At 42.4% G+C, this 24,382-nt stretch overlaps 1 protein-coding gene across 5 annotated transcripts in view; it reads left to right on the top strand.

Annotated features, from left to right (window-relative positions):
• The window catches only part of TLK2 (tousled like kinase 2), a 45,319-nt gene that overhangs the window by 6,962 nt on the left and 13,975 nt on the right, over positions 1-24,382 (top strand). For 4 of the 5 annotated variants that reach the window (XM_054088376.1, XM_054088375.1, XM_054088378.1 and 1 more), the window contains 10 exons: positions 4,822-4,893; positions 7,311-7,380; positions 8,432-8,475; positions 9,572-9,667; positions 12,330-12,497; positions 13,077-13,172; positions 16,677-16,769; positions 18,261-18,371; positions 19,758-19,894; positions 21,286-21,438. In XM_054088376.1, the coding sequence (XP_053944351.1) occupies positions 4,822-4,893; positions 7,311-7,380; positions 8,432-8,475; positions 9,572-9,667; positions 12,330-12,497; positions 13,077-13,172; positions 16,677-16,769; positions 18,261-18,371; positions 19,758-19,894; positions 21,286-21,438 (1,040 nt within the window). The remainder of the gene's footprint in view (positions 1-4,821; positions 4,894-7,310; positions 7,381-8,431; positions 8,476-9,571; positions 9,668-12,329; positions 12,498-13,076; positions 13,173-16,676; positions 16,770-18,260; positions 18,372-19,757; positions 19,895-21,285; positions 21,439-24,382) is intronic. The other variant, XM_054088379.1, reaches the window with a different exon arrangement.

Genomic DNA, 24,382 nt, shown 5'->3' with positions numbered 1-24,382 from the left:
AAACCGGTCTTATACAGTAGCACTGAACCAGAGTAACTGAAAAACCACTCAACCATTTCACTTCGGTGTAAGCTTGTGTGGAGTCAGCACTAACTTTCAGTGGAACTAAAGATTGACTTTCCCTTTGAAATCTCTTGATTTGCTACAGAATTCAGAAGAACTCTGGTTAGCTTGGCTTGAGGTAATGAAGCATGTCTCCACCACTGAGTTAGCAAGAGAATTTCGGAGTCCGTATTGCCATAAGTTCGTGTTGGAGACTCTGGCTGGGCGGCTTGAATTCCTAGAGCTCTCTTTTAGTACGAGGAGCTGGAGAGCACAAAATGGAGACTGCCCGGCATAAGGGATGTGGACAGGCCTGAGGGATCATTTTTGGGAGCTTGGAGAGGCTGAGGAAATGCATGAGTTGTGCAGTCAGTAGATAAGCTTGAAGAGGAGATGGGTAAGGGTGGTGTCTTGCTTTTGGCTGGGATAGAGTTAATTTTCTTCCCAGTAGCTGCTGTGTCAGGCTGGCTTTGTAGAAGAGATCCATGGGAGCTATTATCAGGTGAAGTAGTTGCTATTGAAACTTCAGCCTTTGTGCCTCATTTGTGGCCCTTGCAGGGCACTTGCAAAGAGTGAAATGACTAACCAGCTCTCCTGAGTGGGCAGATTTCATATTGCCTCCAAGTAGGAGTCTTGAAAGTGCCTGCTGCTGTTGCATCCACTCCTCAACATGGAGGTTGTGTTGTGCATAGGTAGGTCACGGACTTAGAAGCAGCAGTTGATAGGTGAATCACAAGGGAAAAGAGTGTGCCAGCTTATCTTGAAAAGAAATTCCTTGTGGAGGAGGAAGTGTGTGCTGTTCTTGCGCTTGTCATTTGGGTAAACACTATAGAAACTATTAGCTTGTTTCAGATGACCCACGTATTTTGAATTTTTGCTGAACCCCATCACTGATTCTTTTGACAGCATACAGTGGATGAGTGGACTCTAAGTGATACCGGAGAAGTGCAGTGTTACCCCGAAGTAGTCTATGCTAGAAAAGCCGGATGCCAGTGCAGGAGACTTCTTCAGGAGCAAAATTTATAAGCCCTTCCTGTGTAACCTCTTGCATGTTTATTATTCCCTGCTGCTATTTCCCGGCAATGTCATGGAATCGTAGAATAAAATCATAGAATAGTTTGAGTTGAAAGGGACATTAAGATCATCTAGTTCCAAACCCCCGGCTACAGGCAGGGATGCTTCTCACAAGATCAGGCTGCTAAAAGGCCTGTCCACCCTGGCCTTGAACACCTCCAGGGATGGGGCAGCCACAACTTCCCTAGGCAACCTGTTCCAGTGTCTCACCACTCTCGTTGTGAAGAAATTCCTCCTCCTGTCTAGCCTAAATCTGCCCCTCTCCAGTTTATACCCATTGCCCCTCATCCTGTTACTACAAGCTTTTGTAAACAGTCCCTCCCAGCTTTCTTTTAGGCTCCCTTCAGGCACTGGAACCTTAATGTTAGTATTCTTTCCCATTGCTTGCTTTTTTTTTTTGCAAAATTCAGGTTTGTTCCTTTAATTCCTTGTGTGTCATGACTGCTTATAATGGTATGCTAAATTAAGTACTGAGCATTTATCCAATGTCAGTTGCTGAGTTAAATATAAACAGTCAGGAATGATAAAACATAAATGTGAGGGTTTTTTTTATACACGCACTCACTGACTGGCAGTTGAGGGGGTGATGCTCAGATATATGGTTTCTTACGCACACTGCCTGAACCTGTTGCTGTAAGCAGTTGATGATGTGAGGTTATGTGTGAAACTAGGGATCTAGTTGGATGATCAGGAAAACTTCCTTTTTCTTATTCACATAACTCTGAGAAGAGGTGCAGCTTAGGACTGGGCCATGTTCCTTAATCTTCCTTGGTACTGCATCTTTATTCCTTCAAGTACGGCATGTTCTAATGAACAATTTGTGTTTCCATAGTCAGAGTACCTCAAAACAAGACTTTTGTTGCCAAATTTGACATGAACAAGATGCTTCAGTTTCCTGCCTGAGAGATAGGCCTAATCCTTGACTGGGAGAAGTGTCAGTAGAAGGGCCTTGAGAAGGTCATCAAGGGAGAGGAAAGCTCATGCAGTGGAAACAGGTCAAAAGTTGCCTGCAAAGAATTAATTCTGCATTTATTCACAGAATCAATGCTCATTGCAGTGAACTGGCTTGAATACGTAGAGACATCTGATGAGCTGTTCTTTTCTGGTTCCGTAACTGAGTAGTTAGTTTCTTTTAACCCTTTCTACCACTCCGTTGAGTTCAATTTTACAATTTTGCCAGTGTAGTTTCTAGAAGAAGTTCTAAAGTAAAGTGAAAATAGGGTTTTTTTGGCCTTCAGGACTCTGTGATCAGAATCGAACTGCTCTTTTCTTGATGCAAAATATAGGTTTGACTCCTACTGCGAGACTAGTGAAATTCCCACACAGAATGGTCGCTACAGGTAGTCGTACTGGAAGCAAGAAAACATCATGGATTTTGTATTAGGCGTTTTTCCAGCTGCTTGCATTCCAGAATTTTATAGTCAGATGCAAGCTGAGTGGGCTTTTTTCTACTGGAGAGGATAAACTTGTATTTCTGAAAGCATCTTAGGGTCAACTTTAACTATAGACAGCCTCATCAGTTTGTCTCCAGTTCACTGTTGAAACACGGGCCCTTGGAAAGCTGATAGCATACCCTTTCCACCACAGTGTTCCTGAAAAGCTCAAAGGTGGCATTTAGGAAGCAGCTGCTCCTGTCATTTGCTACCTATGATCAAAATGGAGGCAGCGAGACTTAAGCAAATGTGGAAACAACTTTCATCTTTATCACCTCAGAACCCCAGTTTGTCCATCTGAGACCAGCAAATGCTAATTTGTTGAGATGCTCCTGCACCTACAAGAGCCTTCACGCTTGCACGGAAGGTTGATGTCTTGGAACGCGCTGCTGGGGTTGTGAGTTCCTGAAAGAAGGGCTTTAGAGGACAGCATTTGTGCAGTTTATAAACAAGCTTTTTAAATGGATGAAAAGATTAACCTTTTGTTGCGACTTGCCTTAAGATATTACTTTTTTATTGGACCCCTTTCACATGAATGTAGCTAAGGTTGATGTTGGTGCTTATATCGAGTCCTCTTGGCCAAGGAATAAATCCCTCACATAACCATGAGTTGTGCCTGTAAGATTCGTGAGCCAGCACCGTTGGGTGGTGGGGAGTTTGCTTCTTTGTTTAAAAAGCAACTAAATTTTAAGCTTTTTTGTTGCTGAAGAGGTGAGGTAAAATATCCTTCTGGTCTCGAGCTGTTTGTGTGATGAGTTGAAGGGGTAATGATATGGCTTAAAGAATATAATCTGCTTTTTTTCTTGAAGTAATTTGCTTTTTAAAGAGGACCCTAAATGTGAAGCTTCTGCAGTTGTTCAAGTGTTGGTATATTTTTTTGTTGAAGTAACTAAGCATGTCCTTTCAGCAGGAACAAATGTGGTAGTTAACGCTCACAGTGTAATACAGAAGGTAAACAGAACTTTTACTTTCTGCAGATGCCTGCTTGGAAGTTGGTGTCAGTAATGGCTAGGCTGTGTCACAGGTTGAATTTGGTGGTGGTGTTTGTCTTATAGATGTGGAAGGGTGAACTGCTAACCTCAAAAGTGGGATTTCACTGTGGTGTTAAGACTTCTCCCCCCACCCCCCCTCCTAGAAGCCTTCTGCTTGACTGTATAATGAGAAGTGGCTTTGCCTTGAGGAAAGATTGATTGGTGGGAAGTGGTTACTGCAGAAATAAGAATGCTAAAATAGAATGAATCTTTGGGAAAAGATGCTCACAAGTTATTAACAGAGAGGTGGCTTCATCATGTCATTCTTCCCGTTAATACATTCCATAGGTAATTGTGAATCTTGTTTTTATATCTTTGTCAAATTTGTCTAGATATCTTAAGTTAGGTCTGTGGGAGGATGCTTTTGTGTCAGAGCACTAGGCTAAAAGACAGTGACTCTGCATGATTCACTTCTCTTTTCCTTTTAAAACCAGTTTTGATAGATATTTTAGATAATAGTTTTCAAAAATGATTGGATACGTAAAAATGCTGATACGTATCCGGTAGAGCCTACAAAGATACAGGCAGACTCTTGTAGGTACCTGGATATTCCTTTGGTAAATCTATTACAGCCTGTTGAGTTTGTGCTTCAGCCTGGTAGGAGCAACTGCTCTGTCAGCTATGGGTCGATAAAATAGCCGAAAGGGAAAGATTGTCTTGTGGGTGCCAGTTGTACTGCTTTTAACACAACTTTCACTTGATCACTTTATTAGTGTTAAAAAAAAGCCTAAAAATTACGCATTTAAACAAAAATCAGTGGTACTGCCAGCATCTGATAACAGTAATAGCTACCATGCCAGATGGAAGATGCCTCTGAATTCTTAGCCCAGGGTCAAGCAGATGCTTGCCTAAGAGCTGAGCTTGGAACTGCTGCAGCTCAACAAATCACAAGTTTTGTTTCTCAAACCGGTTGTCTTAGACTTTTGTATACTGCCTTGGCTGGTTTGTGGATGTGGTTAAATAGAGCAGTTGGGATATAAATTATCTGATACAGAAATAATATTGCAAAGCCTGGAGCAGGATCCTGAGGAGAGACTGTCCAACTGGCAGTCCAGCTTCTGCCTTGCTCCAAGCCACTTCTGCAGTTTATTGCCCCATCACGTGCCTAGGTATTTGACCCATGGTGCTGCTGTATGCCCATGACCTAAAGCATCATAGTTAGCCCAGAGATGCAGTTTGGTAGGATGTATCTGCCTTGTATGGAAGTTGTTTCTCACAGTCTTTGCTTGTTTTTCCACCAGGGTCCATTAAATAATGAGTCTTCCAACCAGAGCTTGTGCAGCGTGGGTTCTCTGAGTGATAAAGAATTGGAGGTAAGCGGGCACAAATCCTCGTAGTAATCCGTTTAAGGTGGACGTGGTTGAACTTAAAACATAGGAGGAATTGTGTGAGAGTGTCAGTGTTCTTTGTTTGGAGTGCAAAGGGAACTAGTGAAAGCATTTAGTCTGGATCTTGACCCTTCAGTCTTTGGACTGTGCTGTGAAACAGTCCTCTTGGAAGCTTCCCACCGGAGCAGACGGATTTTACCTGACCCCAAAAACACAGCACTCATAAAGCATAATTTATTAAATTGTTTTCAGCTGCATTGTGATTTGTTTGCTGGTTTTGGATACAGTTTTGGCCCAATAAAAAGCCAGAGAGCGTTAATGGAAAAAAAATTGCCTTACCTACCAAATATGTAAATTTGCAGAAGTCTGAACAAAGCAGAGCGTTTTTATGAATTGCTCTGTGAAAGTGTGGAGAGGTGAAAATTGATGTTTGTCCCTGTGTAATCTCACTGTTTTAGGGTTAACTACTTCAAAACACTTGCTAAAGGAGCAGAATAAATTGTAGAGTTACGTTTACTTTAAAATTCCTTGTTAGTAAAGCAAAATATCAGATTTAAATGCATTTAAAGAACTTGCCACACAGTCATCGGGTAAATTTTGGGTCATATTTCCCTCTGTTGTATGACAGTACTGATACGAGGTGTCTGGTGAAGCTAAGCCTTTCAAAAATGCAGTATCTTAAGCTCCATACAAGTAAGTGTAGTTAATAAAACCTGCGTATTTATTCTTTTTCTACTTGTTTTTTTAATGGACTTCTGTGGAGTGATTTAATTGGCCAAGCTGACTTAATCAAATCTGCCCTTCCTCACTTTTTCAGTCTGTAACGGATAACGTTGTGTGTCATTTTTGTTATGTAAGCGCTTGAATGGAAAAACAACTTAAACTGAATCTCATTAATATGCTTACACTTCCATGGAGGCTGTAATGGAGCCTGCGGTGCTGCAGCCACGCCAACACTGTTCATGAGTTACTCTTCACTATGCAGTGAGGAGGCTACATCACTGACTTGTACGCATACAGGAGCTGGTACGGCAAGTCTCTAGATAGTTACAGAGTTTTCAGTGCCCCCATTCGAAAAAGTACTTTGCCGACACAATAGCCACCTTTGTCTCAACATCCCCTCCATCCTCCTACCAAACAATAACATGTCCAGCTGGTAACATGGGACTGTAGATGTCCAGCATCCACTGGGGACACAGCCAGGCTTAGATTCTGGCTGTGTCAGCTTTATCCTTTTTATGCTGTTAAAGGTGGTAGATGGATTTCTGTGCTTATTGTCTGCAAGTCTTTTGGCAGAGATCTTTAAACAGAGTACTTTGGACTTTGGTTTCCAAAGAGCATGAAACTTAGGTTTACCACAAACTTTCTGGCCACGGCTTTCCCTTCACCAGAGTTGTTCTGCATGCTGTGGTTTAATTCCTACCCCCACGCTATAGTTTAGTGGTGGCTGCAGTGATTGGAAAGCATATAGCTCGGAAATTATTTGAGATCCTTCGGGATAAAAGATGTTTTTAAAATGACGTTGGTGATGGAAATGACAAGATGCCTTTCTTTCCAGCGGCCTCACTAAGCTGCTTCTAGCACAGCGCTTCCTGATGTGTTCAGCAGCTTTGGCCACATAAGTGACTGAAGTGATGGGGAAAGCGCTGTGCCAGGGTCTCCTCCAGTCTCACGTGTCTGGGCTTGTACAGACAGAGGCACAAGACTTTTAGAGCCTCCTACGTGTGCTCTGTATTGTGCCTGTACATAAATGCATCGCTGTCTGCTGGTAAGCTGCCCCTCGGGTCTCTGGTTGCTCACAGAAACAGCAGATGCAACTGACCTTTGACATCAATGAGAGATAAGTCCAGGTGAATTGCTGCATCTGTGGGACCTTTCTTCTGGCTCCCAACGCATTCTCTGTAAGGTTCCAATTGTGTGCCAGTAGACAGCGTAATTCTTGTAGCCATCTGCAAAGAGCTTTGGGAAGAAGCATTAGCTGCAGGCAAGATGAAGAAGAAGCATTAGCTTCCAGACTGAGTAGCCGCTGAACTCCAGATTTGGATGTCTGTACTTAAACCTCTTGTCATTATTCCTCTTGTACCAGTACTGTGATCACCATGAATTGGTTTTTACAGATGTTTATAAGTGTTCGAACTATTTTTGCTAACCACGTGAGGTAGGTGGGCAGTAGAGACTGGTTTGTGCAGTTGAAATAAAAAATAACCTCATTCCTCACTGTGTTCTCTCCCTTCTGCAGTGCATACGTTGGAAGGCAGTAGCTATTTGAGAGCAGTTGTTTGTTTAAGCACCAGAGAAATGAAATGGCCACTGGGGATATGAAACAGATTATTGTGTTTTGGTATTTTCTTTAAATCTTGGAATAACTGCAGAAATGTTAATTTTGAAGTATTGTTTAACAGACTCCCGAGAAAAAACAGAATGACCAGCGGAATAGAAAAAGGAAAGCAGAAGCATATGAGACCAGTCAAGGTAATTCATTCCTCTGACTCTGTTGCAGAATTTCTGAACGGTTGGTAATTTGTGCACGTTTTGCACAGTCAGTGTCCTAGGAAACGAATGACTCTTCTCAAGGGTGTGTCAGGCGGCTTGTTATAAACTCCTCCGTGATGCTGTAGTTCTCTTCTGGGAGCCTTGTTATCCTCATTGGCAGGAAAATACTTGCCGTCAGTTTATTCACACAAACTATTGCAATTTATGGGACAGACTGCCCAGAGGCTTAATACGGCTTCTCTGAAGTGTTGTTTTGGTCCCGCATCCCTACATGTACAGCAGCCAGACTTCAAAATACAGGCTGTACTCTCTTCCTTGCTTTATGAGACGTATGCCTGCCTTGTTAGAGTTAAGTTCTCACCACAACAAATAGAGAACAAACTGTGCTCAAGCGTAAAGCAGACACTGCTGTCTAGGAGTACTGAGGAAAACCCAGCGTGTTCTAGTCTGTTCAGATTTTCTAGCAACTGGGCATAGGGGCAGATTTCTTATTTCTTCAACAAGAAAGTAACGCGAGTTGTGTTGACAGAACTGCTTTGATAATATTATAAAAAGAGAAAAAGGCTAAGTTTTAATGAGCTGGTATTAAGCCACCACTAATTATCTAACTCTTACAAGAATGCTTCTGAAAGGTCTAATGTGCAGCAATTTACCTGAAGGCAGAAGAGTAAAAGTGCCCTTTGCTCTGTTCTTATCTTGAAGCAAATTTTGGAAAATCTCTGCAACCTTCACTGATATTTAGTGTTTTCTAAGTACTCTAGCAAGTGCAAATACTGATTGATTGGATTTGAGATGTTTGGAATTGAGTGTTAATTGAGTTGTCAACTGTAAACCCTCCCAACAACAGCACAAGAGCTGTAACCCTGGGGCTGGCTTTTGTTGTGCAGAAGCTTTTGTTGTGATAGGTCTTGCACCTCTCTGCGGGGAAAGGAGTGTCAATATACAGGAGTAGTTTTTCAGAATGGCATCCTAACTCCTTTGCTTAAAAGTATCAACTCTTTTTTTTCATCCTTTGTTTTCCTCTTTTTAGGAAAAGGCACTCCTAGAGGACATAAAATTAGTGATTATTTTGAGGTAAGTATCTACATTGTTTGAGAAATCTGCTTGAATTCACATTACACAAAATCTGTAGATGAAGACTGTAATGCAACTTCTGTTACTTCTGTTACTGATCCGTTGTTGTGAATAATAGCTCAGAGCCATTGATGATGTTAATGATATCCTCAAATCTGATTAGGTAGAAGATATGAGATTTTTAGGAGTCGTTTTTTAAGTTAACACTTCTTTGGACTGTTGATAAAGCAGTTTTTTTTAAGAGAGCAGCCACGTCAGTGTACATTGGAGGCTGATTTCTGTTGGAACCTGGATCTTGGAGGAGGATATCTCCTCCTGTACAAACCTATTTTGATTCAAGTCCAGTGCTGTAGAATACCTGCAAAGTCCCGCTGATTTGATTAGGTTAGGAAGTTGTTTGCAGGGTTCCCTTGTTAGAAAAGCTTTCCATGGGAGGCTGGCACCACACAGGAGATGGAGATTCCTCCTCAGAGCAGTGATGGACATTCTAAAAATCAATATTCTCTTTAGTGCATAGTCTCTGAAGTTTTTCTGGGTGTGCGCAGTCCAGAGCTCTAGCTTTTCTCTTAAGTTTGTTCTTTGTTTTACTGGGTAACTTAGAGTCAGAAATCAAGTGCTTATTAGCACTTATTCTTCCAGGGTAAAGCTTTTGTAAGCGTGCTGTGCTACACGGTGCAGGAACATGCGGATTTCTGTACCAGCTGCTTACCTGTCCTGTCTTTAACAGTGACTGGCATAGATCCTTCAGTGGAGGTGTACATCACTCACCACTTCCGTGATAGACACATCTGCTCATAGGGAGTAGCCTTCCTAATTAAAGTAAATAATTGTACTATATCCAAGCATGTAGGCTGTATTAAAATGAAAAATGCACTCAGTGCCCAGGTGAACGTTTGTCTGAAGGACTTCTGCTGCTGTTTTTGAAAACAGCGCTTGAAATTATAAGGCATTCTTAGCTCATCTTCAGTTTGTTTAAATGAGTCCCTAGAGCCTATAAGGCTTTGTTTTTAAGATTGTGTTTCTTCTGCCTGTTAAATTTGCCTAAATATGATATCTCTGTGGAATTACTGATGATCCAATCTGTTGTTTTGGCCAGTTTGCTGGGGGAAGTGGCCCAGGAACCAGTCCCGGTAGAAGCGTGCCGCCTGTTGCCAGATCATCACCACAGCATTCCTTATCCAATCCCTTGCCGGTAAGTGTTGTCTAGGGACAGAGCTGATGGCATAGCAGTGATTGGATTGGTGTCTGTGCTTCAGACAGATAATAAAAGTTTCTGAACAGGAGGGAAGGGCCTATTGGTGAGTAATTTGGGTTATTCTCTATTCAGTTCATTTTTAATTTAAATCTGAAACTGAGTTCTTGCAGCCAAACCAGCTGTCTGGGACACTAACAGTGGCTTCTCCAGTTGTAGCTGATGGGAAGAGCATGCAGGATTGAGTTTTTTTAGCATGCCACATGGCTACAGACAGATCACTGTCCTTAATAAAAGGTGGAAGTGAAATATTCATAACCTTGTAATCCAATATGGCTCAGGAACTTCTCATCAAGTTGGGAGTGTGTTCCCTGTGCACTAGGACAATATCAGACCTTGATTGGACCCTGTGGGTATTCTGAAAAATGGGCATGTTGTAATTATGTTGGGAAGTCTTTTACTTCTATGTACATGCGTGAGACTCATAAGGAGCATTAGCAAAACCTTGCAAAGAAATGTGTATACGCGCACATCTGTTGTTATGTTTTTCGTTACATAATTTCATTTTGCTGTCACAGCGTTTCTGCAAGATCTGAATGTGAAGAAATAACTGGTACTTTTAAGCCATTTTAGCACAGAGCAGCTAAAGACATTTCTTTCAGTTAGCAGAGCTATATTCAGAGGCTGTGGTGTCTGATCTCTAGTTTTGAACATTGCCTGGGTCCTTCTTTAAAAACATTCAGCATTTGTTGCGTGTCGCAAAAGTATGGAGCATTATGGGATAGGTTAGTGTTCCGAACACCACGTGCAAAGTCTTTACTGATTACATTATTCTGCAGAGACCTTTGCACCGTTCATGAATGTGTACTGAATTAAATCCCAACACTAAATGCTCTGCTCAGAATTCAACGTGTGTGTGATTTTTCAAAGCTTTTAGTGCTGCTTTAAGGGAAAATGTCAGGTATGATTCCAGCTGGTTTTGATGTTTACAGAAATTAGGATATATCTCATTAACTGAAGAACCCTTTCTCTTGTCAAACTAATTCATTAATATACTTCTTTAAAGAGAAGTTACTGGAAGAAATGCCATCTCAGAATGTTGCAGATGCGTAAGGTATTAGGGACAGTTCTTTACTCCAGCAGACGAGATACCCTGCAGGTGTTCATAATGGGACAAGAGATTCTTCCTTTGGCTTTCTTCTTCAGTTGTGCATATTGAGTAGGTAAAAGCTTGAACAGAGTATTTCTTATGTGGTGAAGACTGATGTTACAGTTAGTTTCAGCTAGGCCAGTTTGTCTCTCTCCTTATGCAGGTGCTCTCTGTTTCTTCTCTTACTCTTGCAGCTAAACCTGTAATGTTTGCTTATTCATAACACACTATTATGTGCATTTGTAAGGTCTGTCTTCTTAAAAAGTGATTGTCAATGGTTTGAGTTTAGCCCAGAAAATAAGGGGATGAGTGAGAATTGGAGAAGATCGAGTGTCTTACCCATTACGGATGTCAGAATGGTTTAGGAAGAGAGCGGAGTGTTAAAATGTCTCTTACAATTAGACAGCCCTCCTCCAAACCTCTGAGTTAATCTATATTGTACTGGAAATTTTCTGCAATCAGAGCTTGTGGAGGAATTGTAATGGCTTTAGGATGTTGCTTCTTGTCTTCAAATCTCTTGACTGCTTTGAATTGCCTCGCTTCTCTTTTGATTAGAAGGATGATCTGCAAGGCTTCAGTCTCTTGCAAGGTCGCTCTCATATACGAGCATTCTTTTGGGGAAGAAAGCACACTCTTGATGTTTGTCATGTTAGTCAGAAAATAAGCTTCAGGTTACAATTTAGGTTTTTAAGGAAAACTGAAGCCTGACCTGACTGTTTACTTTCAGTGTGGCCCAGAGTTACAGCTTGGAAAGACTTAGATGATTACTACCCAGACTGCCAAATTTTAGCAGTGTTGGGCTGGCTTTTAAAGCAAGGGCAATGAGATTCTGAATGCTGTAATCAATGTAGCTCAGATAACTCTTGTTCTCGTTGAGCTCAGTTCCTGTATCACAGTTGGAAAGCAGGAGAAAGGAGCCTGTTAAGAGATGCAGTGCCTCTTTAAAAGATTTTGGAAATACCTTAGTACTTTGCTAATCTTGCAGGAGAGTGGTCCCAGCTAGAGGCAGAAATGAGCTTATGGTGACATCTGGGTCCTAGACATGGTTAGGATACTGATATTTAGCAGTTCTGACTCAGTTTTCTGCGCCAGATAATGGATGTATTGTGACATCAGCTGGTTTAAAACGAATCCTTAAAGAACATTAAGTAGACTAATTTCGAATGCGTTGACCAGAATTGCAATATGCTAAACTTTTTGGATCTACAATCCATTTTGCCCCACTGGCTCTGAAATACATGTATTTGCAAAGGCAGGAGGTGTGTTAGCTGATGAGGAATTCTGTCTGTTTGTTCATTTGTTACTTCTTTTAATTGTTAACTTCGTCTATTTTTTGCTGTCTGCCATTGGAACAATCACCCCAGGAGTCCTGTTTGAGTTCTCAGATCCTCCCTATGCTGCCTCCCCATTCCTGAGCTGCGGCTTCACTGACAACAGTTTTGGCAGAGTCAGAGAATAGCTTTTTTTTTTTTCTTTAGAAAGTTCATTGTATTTTTTTTGACTGTGTTACAGCGGCGAGTGGAGCAGCCGCTGTATGGGGTAGACGGCAGCACAGCAAAGGAACCGCAGGAGGAACACTCTGCTCTGCCAACGCTGATGTCTGTGATGCTGGCGAAACAGCGGCTAGAGAATGAGCAGCTGGCACAGAGGGGAGGTGGCCTCTGTTTTACTTTTGTCTCGGTGAGCAGCTCTGAAAAGATTTGAATCCCAAGGGATGTTTCTAGTTAAGGGATGGGGAATTCGAAGCTTTTCTCCTCAAAGACAGTCGTTCACGTGCAGCCTGGTTTATTGATGACCAAGTCTACCGTCCTCTGGTAAGTTCGTCTTCCTTGTGAAGAGTTCTAGGTCCCAGGCTTTGCTTGTTTAATAAAATAAAATGAGTTTTAAGTTAACGACTCAAAGTCTTGTGTAGATCAAAGTAATAGCATCTGAGAGGCTAATCTGATAGCTGCAAAAAACCCAAAAGAATGAGGTATAGTCTTGCCGTGAGAAGTGTTTGTTTTGGCCTCGCTTAATCTTGGCTGACATGAATTATTAGACTTTTAAAAGCTTTGTCTTTTAGCAGGTTGGGCCAGACTTCTTGAAAGAAACTAACTCTCTTGTTTTAATGAACTAAATCTCTACAGCATTCTTGAAATTTAATGTGAAAATATGGTACCCAGGCCAGGCTGCGCCACCCGTGTAAAGATAGGTGTATCTGCATGGGCTCTGGTGATATGCTGAGGAGCATATAACAATGCACTAACTTTTCTTTTGCAGGCCCAGCAAGGCAGCCCATCTTCTACCGGATCAGGGAACACTGAGCATTCCTGCACTTCCCAAAAACAGATTTCCATCCAGCACAAGCAGTCACAGGTATAGGTCGCTCGATGAAACATCTCTTGGTTATGAAATTGCAGTTTGCAGCTTGTCTTCCACATCAGAGGATGTCACTTACAGCAGACTTAATGTTGCCAGTGAAAGAGCCGGTAGTCCCAAGTCGGTCTGTAACTACTGATTGAAGTGAATCACTTTGAACTGTGTTCCTTCTTCTGTAAAGGAGTTGCCTAATCTGTTACTGAGACTTTTCTGTGTCAGTGCTGTGGGCAGTTCTTCAGCTGTGCGCAGATGTGCTCAGGAGAGGAACATCTTAGATCTGTCTGTTTCTGTTCTGCTGTATCCTGAATGTTCTTCACTCCTTTGTAAGGGAAGATGTGAAGGAAACCGGAGTGATAGTTATGAATGGTTCTATTCAAGTCCTGGGTGCATCTACAGTGCTTACAGTACAAATGTTCATGGTGTAGCTGGAAGTTCTTTGGCATCTGCAGAGTACACCCATGTGTAGTTTGTCCTGTCAAAGAGGAGCATGATGTGTTCCTGACAGTGCTTCTCAGCAACTTCACTGGCCTGCAGTCAAGAAGGGGAGTAGCTTTTTAGACTGTCCTGCTTTTTGGTGCCTTCTAGATTAAGATTCTTCTTATGGCTTAATGGCAAGATTTACTTTTAGCTGTGTCATCTTCCTCTGTCGCTTATAAGGATGTTCAACTTTATCTGCAGTGCACCTGCTTATTTCTGCTCCAAGCCTGCTTTTAATCTTCTTTTGATTTTCATCTCTGATTTCTGTGACTGACCCTTCCCTTGAGTGATTTTTAAACAATCAGTTTTGTGTCAATCATTTTCTCACATCAGTCTGCGTCAGAGATGATTTTATTGCTGGGGGAAGTTCATTCTCCCTTTCCCCACCAGGTGGTACAAGTTCTTTTTGCTTGAAGAACAGCAATTCTCCCTCTGGGGATGCTTAACTAGCCTAAGTCTCTGAGCTCTTGTGTCACTAGGGTCATGTTTTGTCTTCTGTGTTGTTAAAATGGTGGTCTGTGAAGATCCCTGTCTTTTCCAAATGCATGGAGAAATATTGTGCGAGAGAGATGCTGTAACTTGAGAACCTGCCAGAGATAACTTTCAGATTTCAACCTTTGCTATCCCAACACCAGTGCTTAAAATCGTTGTCCCTCCTGGAGGATGCAAGATATTTTTCTCTCCTCTGCTTAGCATGGCCACAGGGTTTGTCTTCCTTGAAAAGGGCATTGCGTTATGAGTGTGCTTTCTGCCAATGCTCAGCTTAGTATTCTCCAGAGGTCTGGATGCAGCATGTGCTTAAGGCAAAGAATCCAGGAAGATACTTGACTGCGTGATGAGGACATGTATACATTCTTGTTTTTTCACTTCCAAACCTCCTTGGAGTTGGTAGTGTTAAAAAAAACCCCTCTCTTCAGTGATTTCCAGTTTGAATCACTTCTGGCAATGCCAAAAGCAAGTCAGCGTGTTAGCGTTTTCAGTCAGTCGAGGGCCCCAGTGCTCTGAGGCAAGGTGAGCGATGATGGTGTCGTGTGCAAGCGCTTGCATCCTGAAGCATGGCTTCATGTGACACCGTGCAAGCGTGTCTGTGCGTTTGGCTAAGTGACACAAGAGCTACTTACTAAAGAAACTTTCCGCTGCCTGGCTGAGTGAGGGCAGCCTAGGTTTTTGACAGATAACTTGATTGTTGATTCAGTGACAAAAGCTTTTGTCCTAAGTGTGCCCAGGTGGCCAAGAAGGCCAATGGCATCTTGGCTTGGATCAAAACCGGTATGACCAGCAGGTCCAAGGAGGTTATTCTCCCTCTGTACTCGGCACTGGTGAGACCACACCTCCAGTACTGTGTTCAGTTCTGGGCCCCTCACCACAAGAAGGATGTTGAGGCTCTGGAGTGTGTCCAGAGAAGAGCAACGAAGCTGGTGAGGGGCTGGAGAACAAGGGTTACGAGGAGCGGCTGAGGGACCTGGGGTTGTTTAGCCTGGAGAAGAGGAGGCTGAGGGGAGACCTTATTGCTCTCTACAACTGCCTGAAAGGAGGTTGTGGAGAGGAGGGAGCTGGGCTCTTCTCCCAGTGACAGAGGACAGGACAAGGGGGAATGGCCTCAAGCTGCGCCAGGGGAGGGTCAGGCTGGATATCAGAAAAAAATTCTTCATGGAAAGAGTCATTGGGCACTGGAACAGCTGCCCAGGGAGGGGGTCGAGCCGCCTTCCCTGGAGGTGTTTAAGGAACAGGTGGATGAAGTGCTTAGGAACATGGTTTAAGGGAGTATTAGGAAGGTTAGGCTCGATCCAGTGGGTCCTTTCCAACCTGGTGATTCTATGATTCTATGAATTGTTTGCTGCAGGCTGTCAAGAAGCATAAACCGCGTTAAGGCCACAGCAAGGTGACCTGCCCAGGCCTCTTTATCTTTTGGGATTTAGGCTGCTCTTTCTTGCTTGATAGACAGTGCTGGCAAGTGTTCTTTTTGATCTTTGCCATACTGTGCATGTGCATACTGTAGAGAAGCAACAGTCCAGAGTTTGTCTCTTTCTTCATGGTGTTAGCTTCCAGGCAGGGCTGGAATCTGGAGCACAGTTTTGTAACAACTCCCCAGGTAAGTCTCTGCTAACTCTTCTCAGAACCAGGGTAGTTTGCTGGCAATAAATGTGAAATCTTTGTATGCAGACATGGAGTGAGATTCTCTTCTGTTCATTTGCGGTTTTTTTAGATGTTGTATTCACGTATGTACTATTTCCCTTTTTCTTTCCCCCAACGAGAGTGCCGAGTTTGAAATATTCCTGCTGCTAGACAATATAGTATGTCTTTTGTCTTCCTGGGTATAACTCGTACTTCACTGGTGAAGATACTTGAGATGTGCTGTACCCCATCATGCTTTCCAAATAGTTTTCACTCAAGAACTGTAAAGCACCTCCCGTGTGGGCACTAATACATCACTTTGTCAGAAACAAAGACTTGTGCTAATATTCCTGCTGTTAATCTGTTATAATATTATAAATTAAAACCTGTGTTTTCTCTCAAGACCTCCTTTGAAACCACACGTGCTGTCTTTTGTCTAGCAGGTGGTTGTCTGTGCCCATGAAAGATCTCACAAATCTGGTATTCCAGTCCAGGGTTGGGATTTGGTGGTATTTTTTCTTAAGTCTTTTTTCCTGTACAAGCTATATTGCACTGCACAGAAGGACAGTGAATATCTGAGTCCACCAAGGAGTGGGCAGAACTCAACCACAAAACCAAAATTTACAGGGCCTGAGATGTTGTAGCCTGGTAGGTGCTCCCAGTTTGCGTTCTCCAGAGCAGCTTTGTGCTACCTGACTGAACCTCCTGTGCTGGAGGAGCCCACTATGTGATAAGAAAATGAAGAATGGAGAAAGTTCTTCCCCAGACTGCTAGGATACAGGGGATTTGTTTCTTCTTCTCATACCTATCTGTTCAGATCAGTGAGGGTTATGCTGTGATGTTACATCCTGACTATCTGAAATATTGTGTTTTTCTTAAATGTGGTTTTATGATGTTTTTTCTGTACAGTCTGACCTCACAATGGAAAAAATATCTGCACTAGAAAACAGTAAGAACTCTGACTTGGAGAAGAAGGAGGGGAGAATAGATGACTTATTAAGAGTAAGTATTTAAAGTTGCACAGATTTTCTGAAAGCTGCTATTTAAAGATACCTAGAGTGCCTGTGCCAGCTAGACTGTGGAGAAGGATTTTGTATAGCATTTGTAGAACCAAGATAGAATAAATCTATTTATCCCTTACTTGCAAGATAATTGTTTGGCTTATAGTTGCTCTGGGACTGCTTGAATCTACAAGCAGTGTAGCAGTGAATGTGGCTATACAGTGCAGAGTTATTGTAGATCAGATGATAGAATTATGGAATAGTTTGGGTTGGAAGGAACCTTAAAGCCCATCCAGTTACATCTTTTGCCATGGGCAGGGACACCTCCCACTGGATCCGGTTGCTCCAAGCCCCATCCAACCTGGTCTTGAACACCTCCAGGTGTTTGTGTCCTCAGCAGTGTTGTTGGCCTTTCTTAGATCTGTTGCACACTTATGTATTTTGCTGACTAACCTGTTTCTCCTCACAATTATTCTGCTCCTCTAAATATTGAGGAGCCTACTTTGTTCAGTAAGATGTTCAGTAGCCTCGGAGGGTGTATTCTGAAATTCTCATTCATGAGTCGCTGATGCATATAGAGATGAGCAGGACAACTTCTGCTCAAACCTGAAGAATAAAGCTTCTCTTAACCCATTCTTCAGTAAAAGATAAATACCTTTAAATCAAGGATCTTGTCTTCATGGAGGTGTTGTGATTGATTTAGCTTTCATCAGATGGAGAAGCATATCTTGTGAAGTGTTGAAAAGACATTAAAGGGAGAAGAGGGAAAGCTCTCTGTGTTTGAGCGTATCTGGTCACAGCACCTAAAAGAGCTAAGACAAGCTCATAGAGACATGCCTGGAGGCACATGTGGCTTTGTGGTCCGTCAACCAGGAGAGAGGTTATTTTTTATTCCATCTGCTGTTTAATCAGAAGGCAGACTATTGGTTGGAAGGAGGATGGTTAAATGTAACATTTTATCAATGAAAATGGTTGCACATAAAATCCGTCTGTATGCTGCGGTGGTGTTACAGACAGCGGCTGTCACTGGAGCGGTCTGTGGCAGGACTGACAGTAACTCAAGAGTTTAATTGAAAGTGCAGAGGGAATTACCCCATCCTTTTCTGAGTATTGTGGCTAAAGAGGGAGGATAATCCAGGGATGACTAAACTATTTTGAGACTTGATAGATGTGATGGGGTCTTAGATGTTTAAAAAAATAAAAATAAGAAAATTCCTTGTGCTTGTGTTTAGCCTCTTTGAACCTTCGCTCCTTCCGTGAAAACCGGGGTGATAGCACTTCCCTGTCCTAGAAGGGTGTTAAGACTGGAGTGGGTTAAAAATTGAAGAGATTGTCTTGGGTGTTTGGATAAGAAGAATTTCATCTTTTTCTTATTCTGCTGGTTTCCTTTCCTTAATCTGATGCCTGGTGCTAGCTGGGGAAACTTCTTCCTAGGTGATACTTAGTTTGACTCTGATTTCAAGTCAGGCTTTTCTTCTCTTTTCACTTTTAGGCCAACTGCGACTTGAGAAGGCAGATAGATGAACAGCAAAAGATGCTGGAGAAGTACAAGGAGCGGTTGAATAGATGCGTAACAATGAGCAAGAAGCTTCTTATAGAAAAGGTGAGCCGGGGACTTCCCACATCTCTGCAGTCACAGTTCGCATCTTTGAAAACTTATGTCTTCTCTTGAGCAGACCTGCTTCTATTGCTGTAGTGGTAAAAGACAACTGGAATGCTGTCTTGAATGATTTCCTTTCAAATAGGAATGTAATACTGGGGTGGAAGTGGTTCAGAATGTTTTGTTTAGGTTACTTTTCACAATTTCAAAGAATGGTGTCCCTTAGGTGAAATAGCCTGAGCTACAAAAGCAGCAGGCATGGCTTGGTTTGGAAACTTGTACACCTGGAACTCAAACATTGTCCTGTTCTGGCAATACAAGAGTGGTATCCCATTGTGCAGTTAAATTGCCAGATAGGTCTGTGACATGGGCAAGTGATTTACACCTTTTCTTCTTTCAAATCACAAAGCTGGAGATTGTTGCTTTGTAGAACTCAACATGTTAAAGACACTGGGTAAGGTGCCAGGCTGCTGTTTACCAGTGTCCAGCCTGCTTCAGCATTGAAAGATTTCCAGATATCCTGATGGTTAAACAATGTGGGAGTTTCATGGCTCCTTAACCTGTTGGCCAATTACATCGATTGTTTTTGGGCACTGGATGGGCAAAACTACCAGCGTGCTGGCCAGTACGTGCAGTCTGTTTGAGTTCAGTTTGTCACAGAGCTGATTTTTCTTGACTGAGTGCGACTCCCCTTTCTGGGAGGATCTGTGATGCTGGGCTAGGTGTTACGCACACCTGGCGTTCAGATCGGTGTATAGCTCCAGCGAGGAGCTTTGCTGGTTCATCTTTAATCCTGACTGACTGAGGCTCTGCTGCTCTCATTGAGATGAGAGGACCTTGGAAATTTTTTCTCCCTTAGCGGAAACACTCTGTGACAGACACTACCACCAGTTTTTATGCATATTAGTGACCTAATTGAGATTGTGTCACTTCTGGGAGTGGTGCGAGTCTGGGTCTGAGCTGGCTGATCACTCTATCTTAGTCCTAATGGTGATTCAAGGTGCAATTTCTTCCTTCATCTCCTGTTTGAGTGAATAAAGGCCTGACCAGAGCCTGGTCTGATGTCTGGCTGAGCTACTGATAGAAAGGGATAGTTCTGTTCCTACTGCTAAACTGATTTCAGCTGATGATAGAGTGCGTGTGAGCTGCCCAAGCAATAATGGTGAAGGAAGGGGAAGGTTGAAATGTCAGAAAGGAGGCAAACAAATTCCTGTCAGATCAGTGTGAAGCACCAGCAGTAATCTGACCAATGATTTTCAGCTGGGTCTCAGATAAGCAGTGCTGAAACAATGGAACATGGTAAGAATTGGTAATGATTTTAAACACAGTACATCTCTTAGCTGCTAATTATGGCTTGCATTCTTAATGTCTGTTTTGTTTTGTTTTCAGTCAAAACAGGAGAAGATGGCGTGCAGAGATAAGAGCATGCAGGATCGATTGAGGCTAGGTCATTTCACCACGGTTCGGCACGGGGCATCTTTCACTGAGCAGTGGACAGATGGCTATGCCTTCCAGAACCTCATCAAGTGAGGACAAACAGAGTTATCTTTGACTTCAGAGGCAGAAGCAGAAAAACTAAGCAGTTTTGTGTGATGTCTTGCATGTCAGAATGTGAGAATGGTGTGAATGATGGATGAAATGATCAGATGGAAACTCGGCTTCTGACAATGGGGAACAGTTTTGCGGTGGAGTGAGAAATACATTTCCACTTAAACCTCCTGAGATTTGAACTGGAATCAAACTGTTCGAGTTGGCCTCTGGGCTGGAAAGCAGGAGGCTGCCCTGCTGGGTGTTCTCAGTGCAGCTGCCTGGCTCTGCAGTGCTTGGGGTGGAGGGGTGGGCCAGATTCTCACAGGTATCTAGAGTTAATCCATTTGATTTGCATAGTTGCATATATTAGTCAAGGAGGGCTAATTAGCTCGTTTTCTTTTTTAAGGTAGAAAGTGGAGAAGCTTAAAAGAGAAAATCCATACTATTTAATTTTTTTTGCCTCCTGGTAACAGTGATCAAAGAGGCTGCAGAAACCTGAAATGAAGATCAGAGCCTCTTTTATGCAGGAGGTTAATGGAACTACCCAGTAAATTCCCAGCTGGCCTAGACCTTTAAGTAGGACTTGACAAATTAACTGCATTAGAAAGAGCTGTGTGTGATGTTTTAAAATCATATCACTTCTGTGTAGTCTGATAGGGAAGTGCAGGTCTTGTTAGGTGCACATTAAGGACTTCGTAATTCCTCCTTAGTTTGTACTCTTTAAGAATGGAAGAAATACTTTAAGAATATTGCCCTGCAGTCTCAGCCTCTTTTAAAAAGGGAATTAAGTATGTAAATGCTTGAGTCATTTAGACTTGAAATTTCAAGAGTGCTTTCATCACTGTAAAATGTTTTAAGACAATCGTCGTGGAGGAGAAACTTGTTTTCTTAGTGAAATCGGGGCTGGCGTTATGTTTCAGAAGTAAAGGTAGTTTAACTGTACCCTTGAAGGACAAGGGTACTTTCTCAGACAGTGCCAGACTTCAGGAATAGTCTTAACTGGAAAGTGAGATTCAGAACAGAGCCTTCTAGGAAAAAGAGCGTGTGGAAAGTTAGTGACTTACCATGGATGCCTGAGTTTTCCAAGAGGTTAGCAACTCCTTGAGTTTGGATATCGTCTGCATGAATAAAACCTTTCACTTACCAAAAGGTTTCTGTGGGCCAGGAAAAGAATCCTCTTCTATGTGAAAATACCTTCAAAAAAAAAATCTGAGTCATAATGTTTGGCACATCCCCCTTCTCAATACAAAAATATTTTCTTGCTAATCTTACAAGTACAATTGATTTGAAATTCCTTGCTCCAGTCTGTTAAGAGCAGATGCTGAAGGTGACTGAGTACACGCCATTAGTTATCTGTTTCATGTTTTTTCTGCTCTCTTCTTCCCAGACAACAGGAAAGGATAAATTCTCAGCGGGAAGAAATAGAAAGACAACGAAAAATGTTAGCAAAACGGAAGCCACCTGCGATGGGACAGACCCCTCCAGCAAGCAATGAGCAGAAGCAGCGCAAGAACAAGACTAATGGAGCAGAAAATGAAACGTAGGTTACGTGGCTTTCTTGGTCCCTTGCAAAACTGCATGTTTTGATTAGAGCACAAAAATCTCTACTGAGAAATGGAATCTTGCCTTTGCCTCTAGGCTTCACTCCATGCACAAATGAATATTGTGGAATTAGCCTGGCATTCAGCAACATCTGGCTGCAGTTCTAAATAGTTTTCATTGGAGTAAAACGAGGATCATTGCTGAGTCCAGGCTTTGTATGAGCTTAACTTGTTTTAAATGCAGTAATTTGTTCAGTATTCCTCTTGTGTCGGGTTTGAAAATGAGTATCTTTTTAATGGTTGCAACTTCAGAACTGATTTTGGTAACCCTGAGTGATGCTTTTTTTTTTTAAGGGAAAAATGGGCACACTTAAGAAGCCTTTATTTCCATGTGCTTTCTGGTGAGGCTTTACAAATATTTGATTTGGTATTCTGAAGGAAAAGGTACACTCCCTAGAGACACAGTGCATTAAGCATTGACCTGTCTCTCCAAAACAGTCCTTTGCAGGTACGAGAGTCGGGGAAGTGGAAAGGCAGTTGAAGTCCTACTCTCTCTTCTTGTAAAAGACTTTTTTATCTACCTCTTTTGAAGCTACTGATGCTATAAGAGTCTCGATGTTCTTGGAGAGGAAAGCTGTGTCTCAGGAGGCGTTTAGAACAGTATTTCTTTGGAAGTTTTTATGAGCTGGAAATAGGTTAAGTCAGAGACTTTTCCCTACCTTCTCCCAGTTTCCTTTACAGTCTTCACTGTAGTGCTGTTGGCTAATACCATAACTCTCAATGACTCTCTTTTTTTTCACTACTAAATCGTAGAGCAGAATCACAGAATGGTTTGTGCTGGAAGGGACCTGAAAGCCCATCCAGTCCCACCCCCGGCCACGGGCAGGGACACCTCCCACTGGATCCGGTTGCTCTGAGCCCCATCCAACCTGGCCTGGAACCCCTCCAGGGATGGGGCAGCCACAGCTTCCCTGGGCAGCCTGGTCCAGTGCCTCACCGCTGTCACAGCAAAACATTTCTTCCTAAGCTCTCTTCTAAATCTCCCTTCTTTCTTATCGCTCTTTGCTGATATATTTCAGGGTTTTCTCTTTCTGGTTTGGAAGAGCTTCTTGTGATGTTCTTGATAAAAACTGCTTGCCAGTGTATGGATGTGGTTCCTATGGGGTGTTTTAGCTTATGAAAACATCGGTTTCGCTAGTAAGCTGAATCAACTGTAGTGACTGACTACTCGTTTTATTGTTAGTTATCTTGTAAATGCATTTGTTGGACTGATGTGTATCAGGTACAAAGGGAGAGAGGTTTTTTTTTCCCGTGGCATTCCTACAAAGGCTGTCTTTTAGGCAAGTTGAATATAAATGTTTTTAAAAGTTTTTTAAAAGCCAAATTCCTTCATTTGATTTTTGGTTCCAATTTCGTTCATGGTGGTTGCTGTGTCTTAAAAAGGAGAGGAAGATCCTGTGATGCAAATTTAAACATGAACTCTCCTGAAACGAGTTTCTAGCCTGTCAATGAGAGAATTTTCATTGAGGAAGATTAGTCTGCTGATTCTTTTTGAGGTCTGTTAGGGCAGTTTGAGCCACCTTAGAGTCTTCATCTACACTAGAAGAAATTTATTTCCAGCATGTTTTTGTGAAGCAGGACAGTGTTTGTCTTGGAGCCCCCTTGATTTCTGTAATGCTTGCTGCTAACACACAGCTATTTTGGGCAATGTTACCCTGCTGGTACTCATTACATCTGTTGTTTAATGAGCAGACTGTTGGTATTTTGCCCTGTATTTCGAATATATGGAAAGCTTGCTGCTCGTTTATTCAGTTGTCTCTTTATTCCTTATACAGCAACACCAATCAAAGACCTAAACTTTTGGAACAGTATTTTAGACTGGCTGAATCTGATTAAAATTGAAGCTGTCAGGGGGAAGGAGGTGTGGGCATTAGCCTTCTTTTGGATGAAATGAGACAACATGTAAACATTTATGGTTCTGACTGTGGTTTGTGTGTATCTTTAATTTGTAATAAGCAGTTCCTTACGGTCGAGATTCTTTCAAAGGGAGCTTGGCTTCTGAGTTTTGCATTGAATTTATTGGCGCACAACTGCTTTAGCATTTACTTCAAATATGTGGACCCTCTGCATTATCAACAGCAGAGAGAAGTTGGGGCGTTTGAAGATGAGCACTTAATTAGCTGAATGCAGCCTCCCGTCAGCTTATTGTGCAGCGAGCCAAGGTCCCGTGGCCCAGCACAGGGCTCGATTCCCTCTTGAAACTCATGATATTGATGCTGTGAAGACCTCATGCACTAATCTTTGTACCAAGTACTGTGCAGAGGATAACTGCTGCCACAGAAATCCTCCTGGGATGCGCTTTGAACTCAGTTTAGGTTCAGAAAATGTATTTCTGTGTTGTCACATGCACATCTTGTTTACAAAGTAAACAGGTGCAGTTGATATGGGCTTCATAGATTTATGTTGACACGAGTGATGCTTTTACCAAACTCAAATTAGAGAGGAAATTAATGTAACATTTCGTTGCTCTAATCTTAAAGAGCTCAGCACATCAATACATTTTGCGAGTGATGGGATCTCATTGTTTTAGTGAAAGGCTGTGCCTTCCCTCTGTCCTACATGGCACATTTTGGCTATAAAAGACGTTGTAAACTTTATAAAACTTCCAGCCACTTACGACGGAAACTTTGCACATCAATCACTATCAATAAAATAGGGCTTATTTCCCCTTATCCCATTGCTTGTCCTAACTATACGTGAGGTCAAATATATGGTAAGGTAAAGTAAACTTCCCAAGGCTTCCCTAGAAGCCACTTTGCGACCCTGAAACAGAAGAATGTTCTGAACTGCAAGTCATTGCTCACTTCGCGGTGGCTCTGTGGCCAGGTGTACTGCGAACCCCGGAGTGAAGAGCTGGGTCAAATTACCCAGCTTTTATTACAA

The sequence above is a fragment of the Cuculus canorus genome, chromosome 25 (genome assembly GCF_017976375.1).
Source record: "Cuculus canorus isolate bCucCan1 chromosome 25, bCucCan1.pri, whole genome shotgun sequence".
Classification (NCBI taxonomy): Eukaryota; Metazoa; Chordata; class Aves; order Cuculiformes; family Cuculidae; genus Cuculus; species Cuculus canorus.
Note: the sequence above shows the minus strand (reverse complement) of the source record. Positions and strands in the feature narration are given on the sequence as shown.